This window comes from Rhinolophus hipposideros, assembly GCF_964194185.1.
Source record: "Rhinolophus hipposideros genome assembly, chromosome: 9".
Classification (NCBI taxonomy): Eukaryota; Metazoa; Chordata; class Mammalia; order Chiroptera; family Rhinolophidae; genus Rhinolophus; species Rhinolophus hipposideros.
This window is the reverse complement of record NC_138055.1, coordinates 87,922,537-87,948,947: the sequence shown is the minus strand read 5'-3', so window position 1 is coordinate 87,948,947 and position 26,411 is coordinate 87,922,537. Positions and strand designations below refer to the sequence as shown.

At 44.0% G+C, this 26,411-nt stretch overlaps 1 protein-coding gene across 2 annotated transcripts in view; it reads left to right on the top strand.

The window, feature by feature from the left end:
• Positions 1-26,411, top strand: part of PRMT8 (protein arginine methyltransferase 8) — a 97,859-nt gene that overhangs the window by 37,338 nt on the left and 34,110 nt on the right. Inside the window, exons 2-4 of one of the 2 annotated variants that reach the window (XM_081059867.1) lie at positions 4,063-4,248; positions 17,144-17,299; positions 23,692-23,755. In XM_081059867.1, the coding sequence (XP_080915993.1) occupies positions 4,063-4,248; positions 17,144-17,299; positions 23,692-23,755 (406 nt within the window). The remainder of the gene's footprint in view (positions 1-4,062; positions 4,249-17,143; positions 17,300-23,691; positions 23,756-26,411) is intronic. The other variant, XM_081059868.1, reaches the window with a different exon arrangement.

Below are 26,411 nucleotides of genomic sequence, written 5' to 3'. Positions count from 1 at the left end.
AGCTCTGGGATCACATTTCCTTTTCTTTTCCAATATTAATTTTTGCTATTTACAAAAGCAATATGTGTTAAGGGCATGCATTTTAGAAAATATAAACAAGCACTAGAAAGGGAAGAATTAACTGTTCACAATCCAACACCCTGTGACAACCTCCAACTCGCCCCTCCTCTCACAAGGGCATGAATCGGTTTTACTTTTCAAAACCAATCACACTGTCTATTCTTCTCCCACTTGTTCTCCTCAACCCACAGTTTATCACGATTACATTTCTGTATTATTAAACACTCCCACAATATTTTAAAAGGCTGTATAGTATTATATTGTGTGAATGTACCATAGTTTCTATAATCAAGTTTGCTTTGGAGAACCTCCAGTTTGACTCCTGGTTTTTGCCATTATGAATAGTGCTATCACAGAATTGTTATAGCTACACGTTTACGATTGTCCATGATTCTTTTCTTAGGATTAAATTCAAAAAATGGAATTAGTGGGCTAAAAGATTTGTGCTTTTTTAACGCTTTCAATGGAATTTATCAAACTACCTTCCACATAGACTACCTTCCACTAGAAGTATATGAAAGTACCTGTTTTTGTGCAGCCATTAAAAATGCAGAGTTTAAGGTGATTTGGGGAGGAGTTGAGCTTATTGAGTATTTAAAAATTGTAACTGTTTTGTTTTAATTTAAAGTTATCTGCTTTCCAGATGGGTTAAACATTTTTGCTGATGTTCATTTACCATTTGTGTTTATTCCCGTGTAAATTGCCTATAAGATCCTTTATCCGATGTTAAATTGGGGATTTTCATCTTTTTCTTACTAGTTTGTAAGTGCTCTCTCCATAGTGAGGATATTAACCTTTGTCTGCCACATACGTTAGAAATACATACAGTTTATCACTTGCCTTTTCATTTGGTTTATGATATTCATTGACTGGGGCTATATTACTGTCTGTTTGCCAGACATCTCTTCTTATGACACAATGACATTTCACACTTCACATATCCGAATTGAAATGCATCACTTCCCCCACCCCAAACTGCTTTTTTGCTGACTTGCTTATTTCTGTTAGTGTCACCACCATTTTCCTAGTCCCCAGGCTTGAACTGTTTGATTCCTGATGTGCTGCCCAGGGCCAGATCCCGTAGATTCCACACAACAGTGTTTCAGGTTCCCATTATTTCTTGACTGGACTTTGCAAATAGCCTCAGAAGTTCATACCTTGTCTCCCAGTGCCACTCCCTCCCCTCTTCCTTTCTCCCCCTTGCCCTGCACCGCCACCACGCCGATCTTCCTGAGGTAGAGCTCAAACACAGAGCCAGCTGCCAATAGCGCCCCATTGCCTTGTGTTTAATTACATCTTCATCTGGCCATCATTTTCTTCCAGCCAAATCTCCCACTATCTCCATCGAGTTGTGCCCCAAACAAGTTCACTGCTTTCCCACCCCATTACCTTTCTGTTCAAGCCATGCCCCCTCCTAGAATGCCCTCCTACCGTCTCCATCTACCGAATTCCATTCAGAAAGCTCCCGCCTACCCTACTGCTGCTACCCCAGGCTTTTCTGACTCTTTAAATTGAAGTGAATTCTCTCTCTTTTGAGCCCCCAGAACAATTCGCTGAGCTTCTCTTGTAAAACAAACTTATTCAATCACCCAGTGGGGCCATCACAGGTATTATACTCCTACTAGAAAGCAGTGTCCTTTGAGGGCTCTGTCCTGTACATCTGTTTCTCCCACAGGACCTGCAGAGAGCCTCGCTGCGTCAGATGCTCAGTAGGTATTTCTGAAATGACAAGCACCACCACCCAGGTATCTGAATGCCCAGGAATCACGGACCACTGCTCTGTCCCTCCCCACTCCCAGCCTCCTGGGGCAGGGCACACCTATCACCTGATGGGCAGAGTGCAGTCCCCTCTGCGGGAGGCTGAGCTGGGCTGGCAATCTGTGACCCCAGGGACTGGACCACATGACTTGTGGTTATTGAGCTTAATGTCCCATCTCCGCCCTCCATATCTATTCCCCCCTTTGCCCCATAAATACCGTGTTTGGTGCACGGTAGACAATTTGTAAGTTGGCTGCTTGGGGAAGAGTCTCAGGGAGCCCCGTGGAAAAGGGGACATTGGAATCAGAGTTGAATGGCAGCTAAGGGGTGCAGGAGTGACCTTGACCGCAGACTCTGACTGGACCAGCTAGGACTTTCTGTCTCCTTAATATATTTAAATAGAGAGAGGATTGGGGTCTGCTTCAAGTGCAGAGCCTTTTTCAGCTTTAGAGGTGACTCTGTAGCCAGCACGGGAGTGTGCAATTGACATAGTCTATTTTTAGCCTCCCGGAGACCGTGACCAACATCCCAAGCTGAGGGTGGGCACACCTGCTGCATTCTAATGAGGCAGTCCCGATTGCCTCTGCCAGCCAGCCAGGGAGCTCGCCGACCTGAAATGTGATGTTGCTAAACTGGGAAGTGTGCTTATTTCCCAGAGGTTGCAGCCTAGATACACTAGGAAAATGGGACCATCGCAACCCCCAGCTGGCTCCCTGCTGGCCCTGGACACAGGGCAGTCTTGGGGCTGTGTCCATAGCATGAGGAAGGGACTGAGTCACTGGGATTTCTTGATCTTGCTCTGTCCTCCGACCTCCCCGTTTCTTTTGCAGGAAAGGAGATAGAAAGTCTGAGCTGACCCAGCTCACAGATGAGACAACTGAGGCAGAGAACAGGGACCTGTTTATATAATCTGAATAATAATAATAATAATAATAATAATAATAATAAAGCACTTATTGCATGGCAGGCAGTGTTCTAATTTCTTTACATATATTGACTCATCCAAACTTCTTGACAATTCCCCGAGGTAGCTTTTATTATGCTCTCTGCTTTACAGAGGAGGAAATTGAGGCATGGTGATGACAAATGACTTCCCAAGATCATTTGTCAGCCAACAAGTAGCAGGACTGTGTTTCAAAGCGAGGCTGTGTGGTCCCAGGGTTAGCATTCTTGCTGTCTGTGCTGTCTGCGTCTCAATATCTATTTTCAATTTTACTAGAGCCAGGATAGGATCCAGGAGCTCTGGTTCCCAGCCCCAGGTGACCACGTACTGGATACTATTGCCTGTATGCTTTTCAGAAAACGCTTCCCCGCTGTGTGTGCACGTCTGCATTTCCTGCCGTCCAGGGAGAGGGACTTCTTTCCCAGGCAGCAGAAGAGGGTGTGGATCCGGGCTGGGTGTCAGGAGTGAGGGACCCAGAAAGGGGAGGAACTAGTGCGCAGGCAGGTCGCCCTCAGTGAGGTCTTCACAGTTCAGAGAAAACTCTGCTGAAGTTCAGAACAGAACTGTGAATCAGAAACCAGAGGGCAGGACAACAGGTGTGACACACCGAACCCAAGAGACCTGCATTTTGGGGGCCACGCATTGCCTGTCGGGTGGAGAGAAGCCCGTGGGCATGATCTTCCTAAGTGTGCACATGGGACTCACTTTAGTTTAACAAACACTTAGTATGTGCTCGGCCCTTTTCCAAACACTTTCCAGACTCCAGCTTGTCCAATCCTCAGGACAACTCTCGGAGATAGGAACCGTTGTATCCCCATTATAGATATGGGAAAACTGAGGCACTACAAGGTTAATGATTTGGTTCAAGGTTGTATAGCTAGTAAGTGGCAGAGCTGGGATTTGAATGTCGGTAGACCCGTTCTGGCTTTATTCTCCAGCCACCATGCTATGTGACACAATGCTGTACATCTTTCCCTTTATTGAATCTTTACTATTCACCTCCAATGAAAGGTATTATTGTTCCCACTGGACAGATATGGAAACTGGAGCCTAGATGGACTCCGGTCACCTGACTAGTAAAAGATGGAACTGGGGTAAATGCAGGTCTGTTTGGTTCCTGAGTAGTATGCCACTCGGCCATCAGTGGGACTTCCAGAAAGCTTGAAGTCACCATCCACCTCTCAGGAGTGGCTGCTGGGGCTGATGGGAGCCGGGCTCAGGAGCGGGAAGGAAAGTCAGCCTCTCAGAGGGCAGGACCTCGCTGACACTGTTAACACCAGGCCCCCTTTCTTTCCCCTCAGGTGAGCAGCCCCCCCTCTCAGCCCCCTCAGCCTGTCATCCCACCCAAGCCTGTGCAATGTGTCCATCATGTATCCACTCAACCTAGCTGTCCAGGACGGGGCAAGATGTCCAAGCTGCTGAACCCAGAGGAGATGACCTCGAGAGATTACTACTTCGACTCCTATGCCCACTTTGGGATCCACGAGGTAAACCGTCCTGAGCCGGTGTCTGAATGGGGCCAGCTGAATGGGGCCCTGCTTTGTCATCGCTGTTATCTGGGAGAGCATAGTGTGTTCCAGTCTGTACTGTCATGAAGTGAGTTGTCCCGTGTCCCGAGGCCCCTGATCCCCTCTCCCATGGGGCCCCTGGGAGGGGGTCCGGGCCAGGCCTGCAGCAGGTGAGTAGGTGAAAGTGTGTGTCTGTGTTTCTCAGCTGGCGAGAAAGGAGAGCTCAGGGTTTCTTTGTTTTGTGGTCCGGCACCTGTGTCTCTTCCTGACCCTCAGCCCAGGTGGTCCAGGTGGCCTGGATGTCCTTGGTCCTTGCTCTAGCAGCTCAGATGTTTTGCAGCTAGTGACCTGAGGCCAAAAGGTCATTCTGGAGTTCATGATGTCCGGTCTTCAGGCGGTGATAAGCATGAACCCTTAAGTTTGTCCAAGACCAATGAATGCCTGTAGGAGAAAAAAAATTCAGGAAGCTTCCTTGGAAATCTGGCCCGGGTCTGGCACCCTGATTGATTCTCAGGAAATTCTTATGTGTAAATGCTTGTCTTATACCAAAGCGGGGAAGAATTCTGTGAGCTGTAGCACAGAACAGAGCTTCCTAACAAGAGGCTTCTGGGCTGTAGTGGGGGCAAATGGTATTTTTACCCCCGCCCTGCTCTTATCACCACCAACACTCCTTCAAGCCACCCCAATAAATAGCTAACATTACCCGGGTGCTGACTGTTCCCAGCACAGTACATGTATCCTTTTATTTAATCCTCCTAAGAACCCCAGGAAGAAACTATTTCTATTATCCCCTTATGCTATGAAGAAATACTGAAAAGGGAACAAAGGTTGGCTTGCTATGCAAATATGTTTTCAAAATAAGTCTTGAAGTTCTCCCTTCCAATTAGATGCTTCTGTGAAACCTTTCTGTATTGAAATGAGCTGTTTAATAATAATAGCCAGCATTTGGGGTTTTTTTGGGGTTTTTTTTTTTTTTTGAATGCTTACAACATGCTGGGTGTTGTTCCAAGCATTTGATATTATGGGTTCATTTATTCCTCTGAGGTTGGTGCTATTATCTGTTCCCATTATACAGGTGAGAACATAAGACCTTAGGCACCAGTCAACCAACCTTTGTTCATCTTTGCTGGTTCCTTTGTCCATAAGGTCATGAGATAATAAATGGCAGCGCTAGAAATAAAACCTTCCCTTTTGGGGCTTAGGGGCTTCATTCCTAACTACAATGCCATACAGCTTCTAAAATAGTTCTTTCTTTCCGGAAATGTTGACTTTGTTCCCGCTGGTTCCTTTGTAATTCCATGTGGAGGTAGAGAGTGGAGGCAGAGTCCCTCAGTTACTTCTAGACTCAGGGATTCAGCCTGGCCCCCTGAGAACTGCTCTCCATATAAAAGCTTAGGCCTGGAGCCTGCAGTGGGGTGGATGTGGGGAGATTGGTCATTGTGTTTAGTTCTGGGGTCCTGGCACCAGAGGGCCTGGGCAGCTAAGCTTCAGCTCTTGTGGACCCAATGCCCTCTCAGGGCAGATGAGTGAGCTGTTGCTCCCCATGGGGGTGGGGGTTGGGATGCGCACAGAGTTGGCAGTGCACAGAGTACTGTCTAGGCCTGAGAGGTTCTGGGAGGCAGAAAGGGCTCTTTCAAGGGCTTCCCTCCTCAAGACCCTGCCCCTAATTAAACGATATGTTGCAACAAATTCTAATAGGCCTGTGGCTCTGGACACCTATTTCAGGGCAGATTCCTAAGAAGCAGCAGTTCCAGGGCCCCCCAGATGCCTCCCCTGGGGCCTGCCTGAAATCCCACCCCCCACAGAAACCAACCAACCACAATGTGCACCTCATGCCTACCCTTCCCCAGTCTCCAGGCTCCACTCCCCACGGGGCCTTCTCTCACACCCCCATCTGAATTGCTACGTTCTTGCTGGGCCACACTTTGGCACCTGAGGTGTGCTCTCCCGTGCTGTTATTAATCTCTGTAATTCCTCAGGACTTGGTTCTCCAGCCTATAACTCATGGCTAGGCACATCATTTGATTTGCAAAGGTTTATTGACATGGCTGCTAATCTCGTTGCTCAGATGATACATGGTCATGACCACGACCAGGCATTCAGCAGGGTAAGACCTCCACTGGGAGAGGACACCAAAGGTCATCAGATAACTATTACACCAGGCTCCCTCAATTTTGTGTATTGATAGAAAAATCAAATCTGTACATGAACATGTATAAACATAATGTAGACTGAGCTCACTAAGTTGTGGTAAAAGATCTGTAAGTCACGGATAACATGTCTTTCCTTAGTAACCTGTCCTAGAATACTTTTAACAATCCTTCACATCGGGAAGTGCTTCTGATTACCTAGCTTAAATCCCTCCTACTGCTGCCAGCCAACTCTAGATCCTGGCTTAGGGCTCTCATGGAGGGGTGTCTAGCTGGCCTTCCTTCACCCCAAGCTCTCCCTCCACCCTGTTTTAGGTTTCTAAGATCATCTGGTAGGAAAAGAGGAGAGGGACGAGGGGTTGGACTCTTAACGTTCTTGTGGGAAGAGAGAGGGCCTGCTCATTTCTCATTATCTTGCACCAGGGATCTCCATGCTGTGCCAGACGGCTCACAGCGATGCTTTTGCCTCCTCAGTCTGGGCAAGACCCATAGCTCACCATCCGGAGCCGAGCTGGCTGTTTGGCAGTCTTCTGCCATTATTAACAAGATGCTCACAGGGCAGCAGCAGCACGGCCAGCTTGCTGATTAATAGTGATCAGTGAGTGTTTAGGAAACATGGTGCGGGATGGCTTGGGGTTGATTAGCCTGCAAATACAAACAAGAAGTGCTGAGTTTGGCGAAGGGCACTGTTTGGGGCTGGAGAGCACAGCGGGAAGTAATTGTAGACAGTTCTGTTCTTCTATCCCATGACTCCATCCAGAGAGGATGCCGTACTCAGCCTTCAGAGGGCAGGGACGAGGGAGAGGACTGTGGCCTTCCATCCCAGGGCGTCCAAAAAGAATGGAATCTGGAACAGGAACAGAAGTGACAGATGTGTGCCTACTGAGACCTCCGCGCAAAGTGGAGAGGGCCAGATCCATGACCTCCCAGATCCCAGCTCTGAATTCTCAGCGTCTTTGACAGGCCCTGGGCTTGGTGCCTCAGCCACCTGCCAGTAGGGCTGTGTTCCCAGCCCCCAAGCCTTGGGCGCCCATCCCACTCCTGGCCAGCTCTCTTCTTTTGACAATCTTGCTGCAGCTTCTTTTGAAATAGTTTCTTCAGGCCTTCATTTTCCAGGAATTAGTCACTGGGTTGTCATGTGTTTAATAGGCAGGAAAGCTGGGAGACAAAGTCATCCACAGATGGGGGCTAGGAATTGTTCCCAACAAAGAGTGGCAAGCTCTGTCCGAAATGTCTGGGATTTTTTGGGCTGTTCTCCGGAGCCCGGAGCCAGGCATGATTAAAGCAGGGGTAGAAACGGAGAGAAACTTGACTGTTGGCAGGCCAAGTAGGGGAAGATTTGCTAAGTCACAACTTCTCTTCTCCCAGAGCTTGTACCTTTGGACCTGACTCCTGCAATCTGTGGCCTTAAGGAAGGGATGAAGGGGCCAAAGAATTGACAAAAGACAATGAATTAAAGGTGGGAGGGGGAGCACTTGGGCAACTCTCTTTCAGCAACTAGGATATGCAGACATTCTGGGCCAATCTAATTGCATCAGAAAAGGCAGGGAGGACTTTTAACTATGGCTGTGATTGAGAGGTTTCTGAAAGCTTTGCTATTGTTTTGCCTCCATTCTCTGTTCACCCTCAACAATTTTCTTTCATGGATGAAAAGGATCATAGTTGTCACAAAAAGCCAGAGCTAACACTTATGTAACACTTACTATATTTATTTAACCATCACAAAACCCTACAAAGTAGGTGCTCTTATTACCCCATTTTCCAGATGGGGAAATTGAGACACAGAAGGCTAAATATGTTCTGGGTCAGAGAGCTCAAAAGCATTGGAACTATGAATTGAATGCAGGAATTGTAGCTCCAGAATTGGTATGCATAACCACTATGTTATCTTCCTATTTGTAGAGACTGGATTATGCACCATGCCCTCTACGTGGTTCTGGAGAAACCGTCTTCAGTCTTGTGGTCTGACAGATTTGAGGTCATGCAGTTTTGATGTCTACCAGTCTTGTAGTGTTTGGTTCCAGACATCTTCTGGAGGAATAGACTTGAGCTCACTTTCAAATAATTTAGAGCCAAAAGTGAACTCAATCTAACAAAACCCTTAGTTTATTCAGCTTCTTCTGTGATCAAAGATATGAACACTGGGCAGCACAGGAAGTAGTGGCTAAGCTTAAAAACAAATACAAGATCTTTCAGCCCTGTGGTTGAATTCCAAGTACCTGACAGGGATTAAAGCCATAAACTCATCCTAAACTCAGCCATAAACTCGTGATTGGATTGAACTGACCAAACCATAACTCTAGCTGCCTCACAAAGGAAAATACATTACTTTTTGGAAAACAGCAACAACAAAAACTAACTTCAGTTGGTATTTTTCCTTGGACATCATCTATGACATAAAATAAAAATTGTAAGACATGAAGAAACAGGAGAATTTGATCCACAGTCAAGAGAAAAATTAGTCAGTAGAAACAGATCCATAAATAGCCCAGATCTTGGAATTATCAAAGACATTAAAATAACTATAATAAATGTGATTAAAAAAAAATCTCCAATAGAAGATGGATATGTGAAATCCTACAGCAAAAATAGAAGCTCTAAACCAAATATTTACTGGATGGGATTAATAGCAGATAGGACAAATAGAAAGAAGAGATCTATGAACTTGAGGACAGGTCAATAGAAATTATCCATAAAGAGAAAAAAAAAATGACAACAAGAGAAGAGAGCCTCAGTGACTTCCGGGACAGAATCAAGTGGTAAAATATGTGGGTAATTGGAGTTCCAGAGCAGAGAAAGAATGAGACAGAAAAAAATATTTGAAGAAATATAAGTGGATAAATTTCTGAAACTGATAAAAAAAAGAGTAGCTCTCAGTATTAGCTTGCTCAAGCAATGAAACCACATCTGAAACAGTGACTTCAATTGGAATCACCTGATTATATTTAGGATAGGCCATGGTCATTCTCCCAGATCCATCTCTGTCTTCTGCACGGGGGTCATTCTCCCAGATCTATCTCTACCTTCTGCATAGGGCAAACACGCAAACTGAATGGGGATGTAGGTCTCCTGGAATTAGTCTCCTGGACTAATGGGTCTCATGGAATTAGTGTCAGTTCAGAGCCAGTGTCCAGTAATCCTCAGAAATCTTTTTTTTCTCTTTTGTTATCAGCCTGGTAACTGGTGGTAGGCCGTTTTGGGGAAGGCTGGGAGAATGATTAACAGCACACATTTTTGGCAATGTAACAGGATTTTTCCCGAAGGGTCATGACTTTTCCTTCATTCAAGCGGTTCTAGGTCTGCAAACTGGAAATCAACTGATGGGCTAAGACTCCCTATCTCGGTGATTCAAGCCACACTTCTGTTCACTAGACCTGTAAATTTTCTGTTTAAACACACTAAGCAAGAATTTAGTAGGCTTCCCATCTATTTCTTTCCTAGAGAGACTATGATCACTCGCCAACCCTAGAGGTCTTTGCAACTCAGACTACTCTGAATAATCTTTGGCTCCCATGTCCTTTATAGTAATGATGCCCACCTTATCTTTGGCGATTAACTGCTGCAATTTGACCTCTGCTACCTCAGGATCCCAGTTTGATATTATTCTCATTGCATTTAGGGATCTCAGTTCAGTGGTAGAAATTCCTCCTGTAATAGCTGAACTGTAGAGAAGAACAATCACAGAGTTCTTCAAGGATGCTGTACCCCCCTCGCAAATTTATTTCTCACAGCTGTGGTGAAAGGACTGTTCTGTGTTGTTGGTGAATAGGTTTCACATGACAAATGCATTCTTATATTCCAATCTTTTCAAGCCTTCCTCTTCAACATACAGAGAAAGTTCTGACATTTCATTTAGCATAGGCTAACTTTGGGTCCCTGTTTCAGGCAACCAACCAAACCAACAGTTAGAAGCCTTTCAAGCTCCTGGAACTACTCTGCTCTAGGAGCAGAGTAGAATCTCTGCTCAGTGGTCCTAGATTAATAAACTTGGCCCAATCCAACTTTATATTTCTTTCATGTTGATCCTACACCTTTAATATACATTTCCACATATGTCCCCTAGCTTTCAATCTGTATAAATCAGAAACAGCACATATTTCTTTTGCTGTGTATGACACTGCCCCATGAGTCACACTTTGTATCCTGCAGGGCCTGCTTGGAGTTCAATCTAGTTGTAGGGATAGCAGCAGAAAAGGTTAGTGGGGGTAGGTCCAGAGGAGAATCAGCAGTACCTGGCAAGAAAATACCCCAAGGGAGGCAGGTACGGTTCCGCAGGAAAAGGAAAACTCCCTCAGGCAGGGGTAGAAGGTGCTTCTATTAACAAAGAAAACTGTGTAACTTAGGGACCTGAAGTCACAGCTTCCTCAGAATTTGCCCATATGTTCCCATTCCAATTTTCAGGATCCCATTTCTTCCCAGTAGATGCCTCAACTTTAACAAGAGACCCTGCAAGGGTGCAAATTCAATTTGTGTTATAATTCAGGTATTTGCAGGATTAGACTTTGGATTTGGTTTTCAGAAATCTTGGCCCTGCGCCTATGGGAAATAAGTTTTGTTTTGTTTTTCAGAGAAGTCATAGAAGATTTTAGGTGCTAATATACAGACCCTGAGCTGAAAATTTTAAATGCCTGTGCTCATGATTTTCTTTCTCCAAGTTTTCTAACATACTTAGTAGTAACCAACCCACCCACCCCATTATACTTCTTATTTTTCTAAAATGTGCTAAGGTAGCAAATATTGGTTATCCAGTCTTATCTTCTATGGGTACTTTATTATAGAATCTAAAGCTAAAATTTTAGTAACTCCTTTGCCATTTCTTGCTATTGGCTATCACTGCCCTCTTTACCAACGGTAATAGACTTATTAGTGCCTTTAAAACTCAGAACCAATTCAGAGAACACCTCCTTCGATTCCGTTTCTCAGGAGCTAGTCTTGGTACCAAACCCTAAAGCAGATCCAGTAGAATATATATATATATATATATATATATATATATATATATATATATATATATATATATATATATATGAAGTCCACAGGACAGGTAGTCAGAAAAAGAATATGGATGTAACATAAGGGGAGATCAGGAACACCGATCACCGTAAGCACAAGCGTGAACCTTATGAGAACAAGCTGAAACGTGTGTTCATACTATTGCCTTGGACCTTGGTAGAGCATATCCTACAGAGCCTTGGGTGTTTCACCATGGAGCTAAACACACACAGCTGCCCTAGGAATCAGAGAAGCTGAAGGAGAAAGCAGAACAATTGCAGGCCTAGCTGTTGCTGCAACACATTAGCAATGATATGGGTGCAGTATAAAATGATTCCTGCCTTGTTTATACCTTCCAAATCTCACAAGAGTCTTCCTTGTGACTCATCCTAACTAGAAACATAATAGAAAAAGAATTCTGTAAAATGTATCTCAGGTGGACAAACTGACATGCTACAAAGCTATTCAACATGTGTGTACAGAACTTCAGAGACATGAAGCAAAATCTACAGAACTAGAGGGAGAAAAATATAAATCCTCAATCTCTTGGCAATTGATAGAATAAATGTCCAAAAAAAATCAGTACAGCTATAGAAAATTTGAACAACTTTCTGACATAAACAATTTGACCTAATTGACATTTATAGAACATTGTATCCCCAATCTATAGAATGCACATTCTTTTTGAGTGCACATTGAAACATTCACTAAGATAGATCATATACTGGGCCATAAACAAATCTCAATGAATTTCAAGATTGAAATCATGCAGAGTATTTTTTTTTATCATAATGGAATTAAATTAGAAACCAAAAGAAAGAAATTATTTAGAAAATCTCCAAATGTTTGGAAATTAAGCAGCACTGAGAAGAGGGTCAGGAAGAAATAATGAGAAATTAGAAAATATTCCAAATTGAATGATAGTAAAAACACAATACCATGGACTGAAGCTATCCCCTCAAATTTTTTAGGTTGAAATCCTAGCCCCCAATGTGATGGTATTAGGAGGTGTGACCTTTGGGAGTTAACTCGGTCATGAGGGTCAACCCTCATGAATGGGATTAGTGCCCTTCTAAGGGGAGACAGGAGGGCATGCTTTTTCACTCTGCTCTATGTCATGTGAGGATTCAAGAAGACAACCATCTGCAAACCAAGAAGCAGGTCCTCACCAGATATTGGATCTGCTGGCACCTTAATCTTGGACTTCTAAGCTTCCAGAACTGTGAGAAATAAATATTTGTTTTTAAAGCTATCCAGTCTATGGTATTCTGTTATAGCAGCCTAAACTGAGACACACAACATATGAAAATGTGTGGAATGCAGCTAAAGCAATCTTTAGAGGGAAATTTATAGCTTTAATGCTCTTACTGAGAAAAACAAAGGTATAAAATCAATGACCAAAACTTCTACCTTATGAAATAAAGAAAGAAGAGCAAATAAAATCAAAGGACGGAAATAATAAAAATGAGAGCAAAATCAATGAATTAGAAATCAAACATTGAAAAAAACCAACAAAGCCAAAAGTTGATTTTTGAGAAGACTAATTAAAATGACAACACCTTGCTAGACTGATCAAGAAAAAAAAAAATCATAAAAAACACAGATTATAAATAAATTAAGGCAAAGACATCATTACAGGTCATTTAGACATCCAACAGGTAATTAGAGAATATTATAACAATATTATACCCATAAATTTTACATCTAAACTGAAATGGATAAATTCCTTGGGAAAACACCTTGTCAAAACTTATGTAAGAATGTATAGAAAACTAAAATAGCCTTCTGTCTATTAAATAAATTGAATTCATAATTTAAAATCTTCCCATAAAAAAGGACTCCAGGCCCAGATAGTTTTACTGGTGAATTATATCAAATATTTACGAAAGAAAAATATCAATCTCTCACAAACCTTTTCAGAAAAATGTATGAGGAGATAATGCTTCCTAACTTGTGTGATGAGCTAAGCTTAACTAATTATCAGAGAAGATAAGAGAAAGTTACAGATCAACATCCCTCATAAATACAAATACAAAAATCTGCAACAAAATATTAGTAAATAAAACTCAGCAATATTTAACAAGCTAATACGGCATGACAAAGTGTTGGTTCAACATTTGAAACCAATCTATGGAGTTCAATACATTAATAGAGGAGAGAAGTCATAATCATCTCAATATATGTAGAAAAAGCATGTGACAGAATTCAACCCAACTCATGATAAAAACTCTCAGCAAACTAGAAATAAAAGATAACTTTTTCAGTCTAATAAAAGACATTTATGGAGAGCTCACAGCTAAAATTATACTCAAAGTTCATGTTTATATATCACTGGAACAAAGAAAAGATGCCTGTCTTCTCCAATTCTATTTAACATTTTATTGACTGACCATCTTTGCCAGTACAATACCACAAGAGGAAAGAACAAAAAAATAAAAGGCATACAGATAGGAAAAAAGAAGTAAAATTGTATTCATTTACAAGTGACAAGATTTTTTTTATACAGAAAGACAAAGGAATCTACAAAATAATCCTACTAGAATTAGTATGTAAAGTGAACAAGGCTGCAAAATACAAGGTCAATATATATAATAACATGAACTACTGGAAAATAAAATTTTTAAAATATCATATACAGTACCATAAAATAAAACAGTTAAGAATAAGTTTAACGAAAAAAATAGAAGACCTCTATACTGAAATCTACAAAACATTGCAGACTTAAATAAAGAACTGTATCTTGGATTGTAAGACTCAAAATTGCTAAGAAATCAATTCTTCCCAAATTTACCTACAGGTAGAATGCAATTCCAATCAACTCCAGAAGGCTGTTCTTTATGAATTAACAAACTGCTTCTAAAATGTGTATGAAAATGCAAAAGATCTAGATAAACCAAAATAATTGTGTACAAGAAGAACTAAGTTGGAGGACTCACAGTACTTTATTTCAAATTTAATACAAAACTAAGGTAATCAAGTCAGTGTTGAACTGGTACATTATGGAATAGATCAGACAGGACACACATCACATGTATCAACTGATTTTTGACAAAGGTGGCAAGATAATTGGAACAAAGGACGGATTGTTCCAAAGGACGTCTCCCATATAATTCAGTGGGGAAATGAGCCCTGGTGCCTGAGTCATCTATTTGTGTGGGGGGAATAAATGAACTCTCATCCTTAAATTGTACCATACACAAAAATTAATTTGACACAAATCATAGACCTAAAAGTAAAAACCATAACTATAAAACTTCTGGAAGGAAACATCAGAGAGTATCTTTGTGACCTTGGGGTAGGCAAAGATTAGGAAGGACACAAAAAAATTCTAATCATAAAAAAAGTGAAAAATTGGTCTTTATCAAAATTTTAAAAACCTGCTTTTCACAAGACACATTAAAAAAATGAAAAGGCAAATGGCAGATTAGGAGAAGATAGTCACAATATGTGTATCTGAAACAAAAGATTTGTTTCCAGAATATATAAACTCCTATAATTCAATAAGGAAAAGACAAATAGCTCAAGAAAAAAATGCACAAAGCAGACACTTCGCAAAAGAAGATGTATATGAATAATCAATAAACACATGAAGAAGTTGTATTAATAGCCACCAGGGAAGTACAATTAAAACTACAATGAGATACCAGATCATATCCACTAGAATAACTAACATTAAAGACTGATAAGACTAACTGGCCAGCGTGTGAAGCAACTTGAACTCTCATACATTGCTGGTGGGGTTATAAAATAGCACAATTTTGAAAAACTGTTAGGCAATTTCTAATGAAATTAAACACCTACCCTAAGACTCACTTCTAGGTATTTACTCAAGGGAAATAAAAACCTATATCCTCAAAAAGACTTATGCAAGCATATTTGTAACGCCTTTATTCATAACAACTCAAATACCCACCAGCAAGTGAAGGGATAAATGCATTGTGGTATGTCCATGTGATGGAATACTAGTCAACAACATGAACAAGAGCAAGAATAAGAACTACAGCAGCAGCAACAAGAAAAAGGGAACAAACCCTGGATATGTGCAAGAAAAGAAATGAATCTCAAAAACTCTGAGCAAAAGAAACCAGACACAAACGTGTATGTATTGTGTGATTCCATTTATATGAAGTCTGAAGACTGGCAGAAGGAAGCTTTGGTGATAGAACCTAGGTCGCCGATACCTGGAGTGGGGGTGAGGATTAACGGCACACAGACATGAAAGACTTTCTGGGGCGACAGAAGTGTGCTGTGTCTTTTTTTTTTCCAACTGTAATTGAAATATATATATATATATATATATATATATATACATATATATATATATTTATTTATTTATTTATTTATCTTTTTAATTAAATTTATTGGGATGACAATTGTTAGTAAAATTACATAGATTTCAGGTGTACAATTCTGTATTACATCGTCTATAAATCCCATTGTGTGTTCACCGCCCAGAGTCAGTTCTCCTTCCATCACCATATATTTGATCCCCTTTACCCTCACCTCCCACCCCCCACCCCCTTACCCTCTGGTAACCACTAAACTATTGTCTGTGTCTATGAGTTTTTGTTTCTCATTTGTTTGTCTTGTTCTTTTGTTGTTTTTGGTTTATATACCACATATCAGTGAAATCATAGGGTTCTCTGCTTTTTCTGTCTGACTTATTTCGCTTAGCATTATATTCTCAAGATCCATCCATGTTGTCACAAATGCTCCTATATCATCTTGCCTTAACGCCGAATAGTATTCCATTGTGTATATGTACCACAACTTCTTTATCCAGTCATCTATCGAAGGACATTTTGGTTGTTTCCATGTCTTGGCCACCGTAAACAAAGCTGCAATGAACATTGGAGCACACGTGTCTTTATAGAGAAATGCTTTCAGATTTTTTGGGTAGATACCCAGGAGAGGGATTGCTGGGTCATATGGTAATTCTATTCGTAATTTCTTGAGGAACCTCCACACTGCCTTCCATAGCAGCTGTGTGCTGTATCTTGATTACGGTGCTGGCTACATAGGAGTACATTTATTAAAACTCTTACACTTAGCCATACATGTAAAATCTATGCTTTTTATTGCATGCAAGTTATACTAAGAAAATTATACTAACATTACACCCCAAAAATCGTGGTACAGTTGGCCATGAGTCCGAGTGTTTGTTGATATGTCGAGTGGACGAAGGCCCCTGCCTCAGCACCAGACACAGATTAATCATGTTCTCCTTGGGCTGGAGACCGTTGTAATGGATAATGTCGTTTCTTTCTTACCACAAAACACTTAAATAATGGCAGGTAAAGGAACGTGTCTTTTATTCTTGAAAGCACACAAACCAAAACAGTGCACACACAGAAGGTCTCCTTTAGTAACCTGTTCAGTGACAATTTTCTCACCATGGCAGAGTTTTGCCGCAGGTGTAACTTGAATCTCTCCTGCTGCATTGTACTGATGCTTTCTTTTGGTTTTGGTAAATTGGAGCTTTCCCAGGGTATGAGTTTCTCCTTTGCTAGTACGATGCTGTCTCTCTTGTGTAGAGTTTTAGGTCTGGCGATGTTTGTAATGATTCCGGTAGCCATGGGCCTGTCTGCCCCGCGGTGCTCTTCTGTGGCTTGCCTAGCAGCCTGGTCAAGCTCCTTGAAGAATTTGGTGGCACAGTCCTGGGGCCCATGACCCTGGTGCATTGCCAGGTGCCTTGAATACCTTGCCATTGACTTTCCCTTCTTTCCACACAGGAAATGCTGAAGGACGAGGTGCGTACGCTCACTTACCGGAACTCCATGTACCACAACAAGCACGTTTTCAAAGATAAGGTGGTGCTGGACGTCGGGAGTGGTACTGGGATCCTGTCCATGTTTGCTGCGAAAGCGGGGGCCAAGAAGGTGTTTGGGGTGAGCATACCACTCCCTCCCTGACACTGGCTTCCTCAGAGCCAGTCCTGCCCTCTGCCTTTTCTGGTCCCTTCTAGAAGTACAAAGCCGGGTCCATCTCTTTGCTGAGGTCACACTCTCAAGGAGAAAGTGAAGGGTGACTCTCAGGAGGCAGGGCAACCTCTTGGCTTCCAGTCACCTAGGCACTGCTCCTGGCTCCTCGCCCTGATGACTGCTGACATGTGCAGAGGGTTTTTGACTTTTCAGAAACCACTTCAGTGTCATCATTACCTTATAGTGCTTCGTCCCCTGTCAGCTTGGGGGGCAGTGCAGCATGGTTACACATGTGCGCTCTAGCTCGCATCTCTGCTCTTCTACTCACGAGATATGCGACTGTGGGCAATTCCCTTCTTTGTACCTCAGCGTCCCCATCTCTAAAATGGGTATGATAATAGTCCCTCGCCCATGAGGTGATTGTGAGGGGTAAATGAGTTTTATACCTATGTAAAGTGCTTAGAACTGTGCCTGGCATGTGACAAATGCTCAGTGTTAGTATGTGGTCAGGATGGGGTCTTAGCAGATAACAACAAGAAAACCCTCTTCCTTTGTCTTTAAAGGGCAAGTTGGTAGATCTAAATTCTGCTGCTCTGGCTGCTGCAGCCTCTCTGGCTACAGGTGGAGTCTGACCCTCTGGGAAACCTCCCAGCCTTCTTCTGGCTCCCACAGTCCAGCTGTACACAGCCTTTCAGTGGGGCTGGGAGGGTCCAGAGCTGGGAAGAAATTGTGAAAAAGAAAGCACTGAGCTGCTGGCTGACATTTGAAAAATGCAGTGGGTCTAGGACTGGAAAATGGGAATTAATTTTGATTCAAATTAGAAGCACACTACAGTCAAACTCACAGCATATGCACCAGCCAGCCAGGCCATTTGCAGAGGTCCATGGGGTACTGGGCAGCTCTCAGTGGGGCTTCATTGTCTGTACAGGTATCTGAGAACCCCAGGCTCCCAGCCCTCCAAGTCCCCTTGGCCACCCCGCCTCAGGGGCCTGCTCCTAAGTCTCCAGCAGGAACAGAAGTCTTCCTCCGTGTCTAACTCAGAAAGCACCTGGGCCATGGCAATAAGGCGCTTCTGGAAACCTGGGCTGTCCTCAAGCACCTCTGGTGTAGCCTTGACTGGAAAGTTAGGATGCATTCAGATGGGGCACATGCGGAGGGTACAGGGCCAATCCAGATGCCCAAGGTCAAGTGCAGCCATCATCATGGCTGCTACCCCTCCCACCTTCCAGCTTTCCCTTATAAGACCCTCCTCACCAGAACACAGGCCTCTTGTCAAAGAACAGACTCTCCTTCCAGTGAGTTCACAGAGCCTCAGAGCTGGACTTGAGACCGCCTGGTGACCCCTGAATGCCTTCACCTCCCGGCACTGTCTCAACTCCAGTCTCGGCTGGGCATGCAGGGAGCCAAGAGCTGAGCAGGGAGATGCAGGGCTGCCTATTACTGGCTTCCAAGTCAGCGGGAGCTCCAGCCAAGGAGCTGTCAGGAGGCTGCCGCATGGCGCCTTCCAGCTGTGGTGACTCGTCCCAATCTGTCTGTCCCCTGTTCTTTTGCTATAACAGCTCTTTTGTAAACAGCTCTGCCACAGTTAGCTGGGTTTCTTTCTGGATGGCTCATTTCACAGTTCCTTCTTTCCAGGCTCCCCTCTCCACCACTGCTCTTCTGCAGTGGGGGAGATGGGATGGCAGGAGGTGGGGATGGAGGGCTTAGCAGAGACAGCAAAGGGAGATGGTGAAACCAAAAGAGACAGAAACAGACATGAAGAGAGAAATGGAGAGAAACAGAAAGAAGGATGGAAAGACTCAAAGAAAAGCTAGAGGAATGGGAGAGGGATCAAAAAGAGAGAGAGAAAGAAAAGAAATTAGAAAGTACAAAAGAAAAGCAGGGAAAATGAAGAGAAAGTGTAAAGAAGGAGATGGGGAAGGAAAGGCAGATGGTAGAAGAAAGAAAAAGGGAGACTACTGCTGCAGCCTCTCACACCCTGTGTGCTTTCAGAGGGCCTGTCAATGCTCCGAGTACTTAACATGCTTTGGCTCATTTATCCTCACAATGACCATGTGAAATAGGAGCTGTGATTTTATTTATGAGGAAACTGAGGCAGAGTTAGAAAGTGATGGAGGCCAGATGTGAATCCAGGCTGTCTGGCCGCAGAGCCCATGTTTTTCACTGCTAAATTCAGTACACTTTTCCAGACCAAATAAAAATGTGGTGAGGAGGGGGGGAAAAAGGAGAGAAACACAGTCCTATGGACAGCAGGATCGAAGACCACAGCATCTGGTGGCTCTGGAAAGGGTTAATAGTCCTCTGGGATGTGAGCCCTGGCTAGGGTCTACCTCCTCTATCACAGTGACCCCTTCTTGACCCTGTAGGTTTCCTCAACTTCTCCAAGGCTTTGATGGAGGCTATCAGCAACCACTTTAGTGCCCCTATGCAAATTGCCAAGGGCCTGGGTGTAGTCTGAGGTGGGGTCTGAGTGTGGAAGTGGGGGGAGCCCCAGGGCCTTAGCTCAGGCCAACCTTTGTAGGAGTCCACTTACGGAGATGAGAATAGCTCTTGGCAGCTGCCTCTCTGTTTCCAGCACCCCGTGGCCCCATAACTTCTGGCTGTGAAACCCAGCAGATTACAGCTGAGAATGACAGAGAGTGAGTGTCTGGAGTCCCAGGCCCTCCTCTTAAAGGGCCCGTGCATGGACTTACTCACTAACGGACTCACTCACTCTGAGCTCCGGCACTGGGGTAGCAGCTCAAAAGGTGCGAGGGATACACGGTGAGGAACTGAATTGTCTGGTTTCAGAGTGAAGGCTGGAGGAGCAGCTTTCTCCCTGACAGAAGTACTGGTAGAATCCATTAGTTCTTTGTTGAGCCCTCCCTTCTCCCAGTATGCAGAGGCATGTGGCTGCCTTATCTCAGTCTTTATAAACCTGGCTAACACCTTTTGCCTGCCCTGGTGATTCCCTGAGATACTGTCCCCTCCCCCCAAACCACTTCCAGTGGCTTTTTTATACAAATTGCCTATCTTGGCTCATGCTGTGGGCTTTCCTAAAATCTCTCAAATTTCACAAAACCCAAACAAGAAGCATCTGGCCTCAGCATGCCCCGTACCTTGTGCTGAGCAGCCCTAAGCCTGACACTAGTGGCAGTCGGCCTCAGTTCACCGGTTGGCCTCTTGAGGCATCTCAAAGTCCAGAGTTGTTGGCAGCCATCTGCGGCTTGCTTTGTGGCTCATGCCAGGTGGCCCTGGATAGGGCGCAGGCTGTAGCTGACCTTGGCCTGTGGTGGAGCCCTTTCCAGAAGGCCCAGGTCTTGCACACCAGGTGGCTGGCTTTGAATGAAACAGGAGCACCACCCAACTGCCTCCAAGTGGGACACACCCAAAGGGCAGACAGGGCGGGCACCAGAGCCCTGCTAAAGTGAATCCTGCTCCATAGAGTCAGCCCCTGCACAATGGCTCCTCCACTGTAGTCACAGCCATTCCTCACAACCAATCAGCCTGAGGATCAATCCCTCCTGGTGACATGCAAACATCAATCAAGGCTCAATTACAACAGGAGGGTACAGACAACCCACATAAGGGACACATCTGGAACACCTGGTTCAGGTGACCAGGGAGACTGTGCTACGGGGCCGCACAGGACACCTACTGTCTAAGGCCTCTCTATGAAGACTAGGAGACACAGCAGAGACCTAATACATAGCAACAAACACAGGGAGCCAGCCACAATGGAGAGAAAAGAAACATGTCCCAAATGAAGGAACAGAACAAAGCTCCAGAAAAAGAACCAAACAAAATGGAGACAAGCAATCTAATAGATGCAGAGTCCAAAACACTGGTTATAAGGTTGCTCAGTGATCTCGTGAGAACTTCAACAAAGAGAGAGGAAACCTAAAACTGGAGATAATATACAATAAAAATGGAAAATATAAAAAAGAAACAGTCAGAAATGAAGAATACCATAACTGAAATAAAGAATACATTGAGAGAATCAACAGTAGATTAGATGAAGTAGAAGACTGCATTAGCAATTTAGAAGTTAAGGATAGCAGAAAACACTCAATCAGAACAGCAAAAAGAAAAAAGATCTGAGTGGTGAACACACAATGTGAGATATAGATAATGTATTACAGAATTGTACACCTGAAATCTATGCAACTTTACTAACAATTGTCACCCCAATAAACTTTAAAAAAAAGAAAGAAAAAATTTTTAAAATGAGGATAGTTTAAGGGGCTTCTGGAATAGCATCAAGCTTACCAACATTCGTATCCTAGGAGTACCATAAGGAGAACAGAGACAGCAAGGAATTGAAAATCTATTTGAAGAAATAATGATGGAAAACTTCCCTAATCTGGCAAAGGAAATAGACATACAAGCCCAGGAAGTGCAGAGAGTCCCAAACAAGATGAACCCAAACAGGCCCACACCAAGACACATCATAATTAAAATGCCAAAGGTTAAAGACAAAGAATCTTAAAGGCAGCAAGAGAAGAGCAGTTAGTTACCTATAAGGGTACTCCCGTAAGACTGTCAGCTGATTTCTCAACAGAAACTTCACAGGCCAGAAGGGATTGGCACAAAATATTCAAAGTGATTAACAGCAAGAACCTAACCGAGAATACTCTACCTAGCAAGCTATTATTTAAAATTGAAAGACAGACAAAGAGCTTCTAAGACAAGAGAAAGATAAAGGGTTCATCACCACCAAATCAGTATTACAAGAAATGTTAGAGGGACTTCTTTAAGACAGGGAAAAAAAAGACAAAAAGTATGAATAATAAAATGGCAATAAGTACTTTTCTATCAACAATTACTTTAAATGTAAATGGATTAAATGCTCCAATCAAAAGATAGGTGGCTGAATGGATAAGAAAATAAGACCTTTACATATGCTACCCATAAAAGACTCACTTCAGATTGAAAGACACACAGAGACAGAAAGTAAAGGGATGGAAAAATATATTTCATGAAAATGGAAATGAAAAATAAAAAGCTTGGGTAGCAATACTTATACAAGACAAAATAGACTTTAAAACGAAGGCTATGATAAGAGACAAAGAAGGACCCAATAATCCCACTTCTGTATATTTATCCAAAGAAACCCAAAATGCTACTTTGAAGGGACATGTGCTTTGAAGTGAACATATCCATATGTTCACTGCAGCATTTATATACAATAGCCAAGATATGGAGACAACCTGGGTGGAATGAATGAATAAAGAAGAGGTGGTACATATGTATAATGGAATATTACTCAACCATACAAAAGAATGAAGTCTTGCCATCTACAGCAACGTGGATGGACCTGGAGGGTATTGGGCTGGGAGGACAAGCGCTATACGATTTCACTTATATGTGGAATCTAGAGAACAGAACAAACCCGCAGAACAGCAGCAAACTCATGGATGCCGAGAACATTCTGATCCTTGCCAGCTGAGAGGGTTGTTGGTTGGTGGATGAAAAAGGAGAAAGGATTAAGATGTACAATTGGTGGTTGCAAAATAGTCATGAGGATGTAAAGTACAGCGTAAGGAATGTAGTCAGTATGTATGGTGACACCTGGATACTATTCATAGGTTTATAGGGGTGATCACTTCTTAAGTTATATAAATTTTTAGTCATTATGTTGAACACCTGAAACTAATATAATGGATGTCAACTGTAATTGAAACATAAAACAATTATTAAAGTAAACAAATTAAACATTCTTTGAAAGGTGGAGACTGAAGAAGAGATGAGTTAACTTGAGTGTACGTGTATGGGTGGCGGCGGGGGGGAACTTAAGACTGGCCCTGGGGCCCTGACTTGGCTTTTTCCAGATGGTCCCTATTCTGATATGTTCCAAGTTTAACCATTGAGGGCTGGGGGGGTGGGAAGACAATGTCGAAGGGGGCTCACAGCACCTCTGGCCAGTCCTACACCCTCTCCTGGGAAGACAAGTCAAGTTGTTATCCTTTCAGTCTTAGTTGTGGAGGGCGCAGCTCAGCTCCAGGTTACTAGCGTTCTTAACAAGAACAGACTAAGTGTCGGGGTGGGGCCCAAAGCCCACGGGCCTCTTCATCCCGTGCTCCCCTGGTCAGAAGAGTGAGGCCTGCCCACTCCTTCCAAATCTCCCACCGTAGGTACTGGGTCCTCCATCGCCAAGCACAGGATGGGTTTCAGTCTCACAGGAAACGCAGTCCGATTTAGTGAATGAGCTGCTGGCCCACAAGTCAGGAGGGCTGCATTGTAGTTTTTAATCTGCCACAAATTAGCAGTGATGGCTGTGGGTAAGTTACTGCACCCCTCTAGGCCTCAGCTTCTCCGTGCATTAAATTGGTGTTGGACATCTTTTGACACCTTGCTCCTTTGTTCTGTGCCCTTCCTAGATTGAATGCTCCAGTATTTCTGACTACTCAGAGAAGATCATTAAGGCCAACCACTTGGACAACAGTAAGACACATCTCTGCGTGATTTCCCATGGGTGGAGGGGGTGAGGGGGCTTGCACTTTCTGTTTTGGGTGGTATAGACTGGCATAAGCAGTATAGAGCACTTGGCCTTGGGGAGCTGGAGCCCAGCTGAGGCCCTCTTAGCAGGACTTTGGCCACGGGGTTCTGAGGTTCCCAATCCCTGCCATGTCAGCCAAGGGCACATTTGTCCCAGCTCAAATTCCTACGAGCCCAGCCTGTGGCTAAATTCTTAGTCACCATGCCCTCTGCTTGATCCCAGGTTTTGCAAAATGGCAGCTATTCCTCCTTCTCCTCTTCCTTCTCCACAACCCCCAGGCCTATCTCTCCCCATCACCCACCCAGTGGCGACCTAGCAGCCCCAGTCTCTGCCTTTGGAGAAATGTGGTCCTCTGCTGTCCACAGGCGCTGCTGCTAATGGGGCTGTGTGAGCAGTTGGGTTGCCCTTGGCAGCAGCACCTTCTTCAAGCTAGAGTCTGATTATAGAAATGTATTCGTTTGCTATCCTCTCTTTACTCCTTTCTCATGCATTGCAGCATTTCCCAGGCCCTTCCCCCTGGAGCCCATCTTGAACACACTCATGCCCACAGATGTCCCTGATCAAAAGACCTCCTTGTATCTTTTATCAGTCAGCGGGATGAGATTTAGCCCACAGGCCGACTGTTGAGTGGGGCCAGATGATGTAGGGTTTGTAAACTAGGAAAACAAGTTTCTAAAGATGATGAAGGCCTTTTGGAGAATGGATTGGAATGGGTTGTAGGCATAAAGATGTAGGCAGAGACACATTAATAGGCTGTTTTAGTGCTCCAGGGAGAGGCCTGGACCAGGGTGGTGGCGGTGGAGGTGGGGAGAGGTGACCGCTGCAGCTATGTTTGGAAATAGAGGCAAGAAGGCCTGCTGTTGGACCATATGTGGGAATGGGAAAAAAGACAGGCGCCAGGACTAATTTTTTCTTGCCTTGAGTATTGGGTGGATGGTGAGAGATGAGATAGAGCACTTACGGGAAGAAGGCAGGGAGAAAGAAGTCAAGAGTTCTCACTTCCACACATGGGGTTTGGGACACCCATTGGACATCAGGTAGACGTGTTGAGTAAAACTTGGCTATATGAGTCTAGAGTTCCAGGGAGAGTGAGAGCATGGAATAAACACTTGGGGGTCTTCAGCCTACAGATGTTATTTAAAGCCACAGGATGAGGCCACTTAGGGGTCAAGCAGACCTACCTAGAGGAAAGAAAAGGGCCACAGATAGGGCTGTAGGGCATTTCAACATTTGGAGGTCAAACAAAAGCGAAGGGGCCAAGAGAGAGGCAGAGAATTTACTCTCAGTAGAGATGTACCATAGAGACAAAGGAAGGAGGAAGTGGTCTGCTCTAGGGCATGGTAAGCCGACCAAGCAAGATAAGAACAGAGGGGTAGCCATTGAATTCAGCCACAGGGAGGCTACTAGCATTCTTTTTTTTAAAAAAAGATTTTATTGGGGAAGGGGAACAGGACTTTATTGGGGAACATTGTGTACTTCCAGGACTTTTTTCCAAGTCAAGTTGTTATCCTTTCAGTCTTAGTTGTGGAGGGTGCAGCTCAGCTCCAGGTTACTAACGTTCTTCACAAGAACAGACTAAGTGTTGGGGTGGGGCCCAAAGCTCAGTTAGAGCAGGTTAGGGAGAGAGTGTGACACGAGGACTATACAGGAGTGATCTTGCTGTAATGAGGAACAGAAAAATGGAACAGTAGCTACAGGGCAGCATGGGGTCAAGGAAGTGAGATATGTTTTTAAGGATAGGAAATATAAAAACAAGCATGTATAGTTCGATGGTCCACTAGACAGAAAGAGCAAAATTGCAGATACAGGAATAAGTAAATTTAGGAGCCAGAACCTTGAGAAGGAAAGAGGGCCCAGGGTGCAAAGCACAGGTGGCAGATTGGCCTCTTTCTTGGAGTAGGGACAGTTTAACCACAGTAACAGAGGGGAGGCGGGGAGTGTGGGTTCAGATGGAGGTGGGCTGATTGTGGGAAGCTCCTGCTTTGTTGCTGCCATTTTTTTCAATGAAGAATGAGACAGTCATTGATGGGAAACGCAGGGTGGCAAGGGGTATGCTTTGGAGAGAGATGAGAAGAAAGAATGTTCTTTTAGAGGGAGGCGGGAAGGAAACGCTGGGCTATTGAGGATGGCTGGAGGGTGGTCAGCACCTGTTAGAGATGTGTGGACACAGATATGCAGTGAACGCCGTTCTCCCTGTGTCTGATTTTTCCCTTCCCATGCTCAGCAGCTTGGGTATGAGTGAAGGGGAGGGCTGCCTGGGCCAGGGCTTTGCTGGGAGGACACAACAGAGGGAGGGGGGGACAGAGTTATGACATTAATGGACTACAGACTCTAAGCTGGGTGAGGAAGTGAGGAAGTGAAGGGGTGGAGGTGATGAGTGATGGTGAAAGAGGATAGGGATGAATGGGTAGCAATATCCTTGGGGGCCATGAGCAGAGCCAAGAAGCCACAGGCCTTTTTCCAGGCCGATTAAGGGATATGTCGCTCAGATACCCCCAACCTCTGGCTTGGTGTTCAGCCTCTCCTGGTTCACTCAGGGGGGGCAAGATCTCTTCTGTACTTGACCTGGGAAGAAGGGACAGAGAGGAGACCTCTCTACTT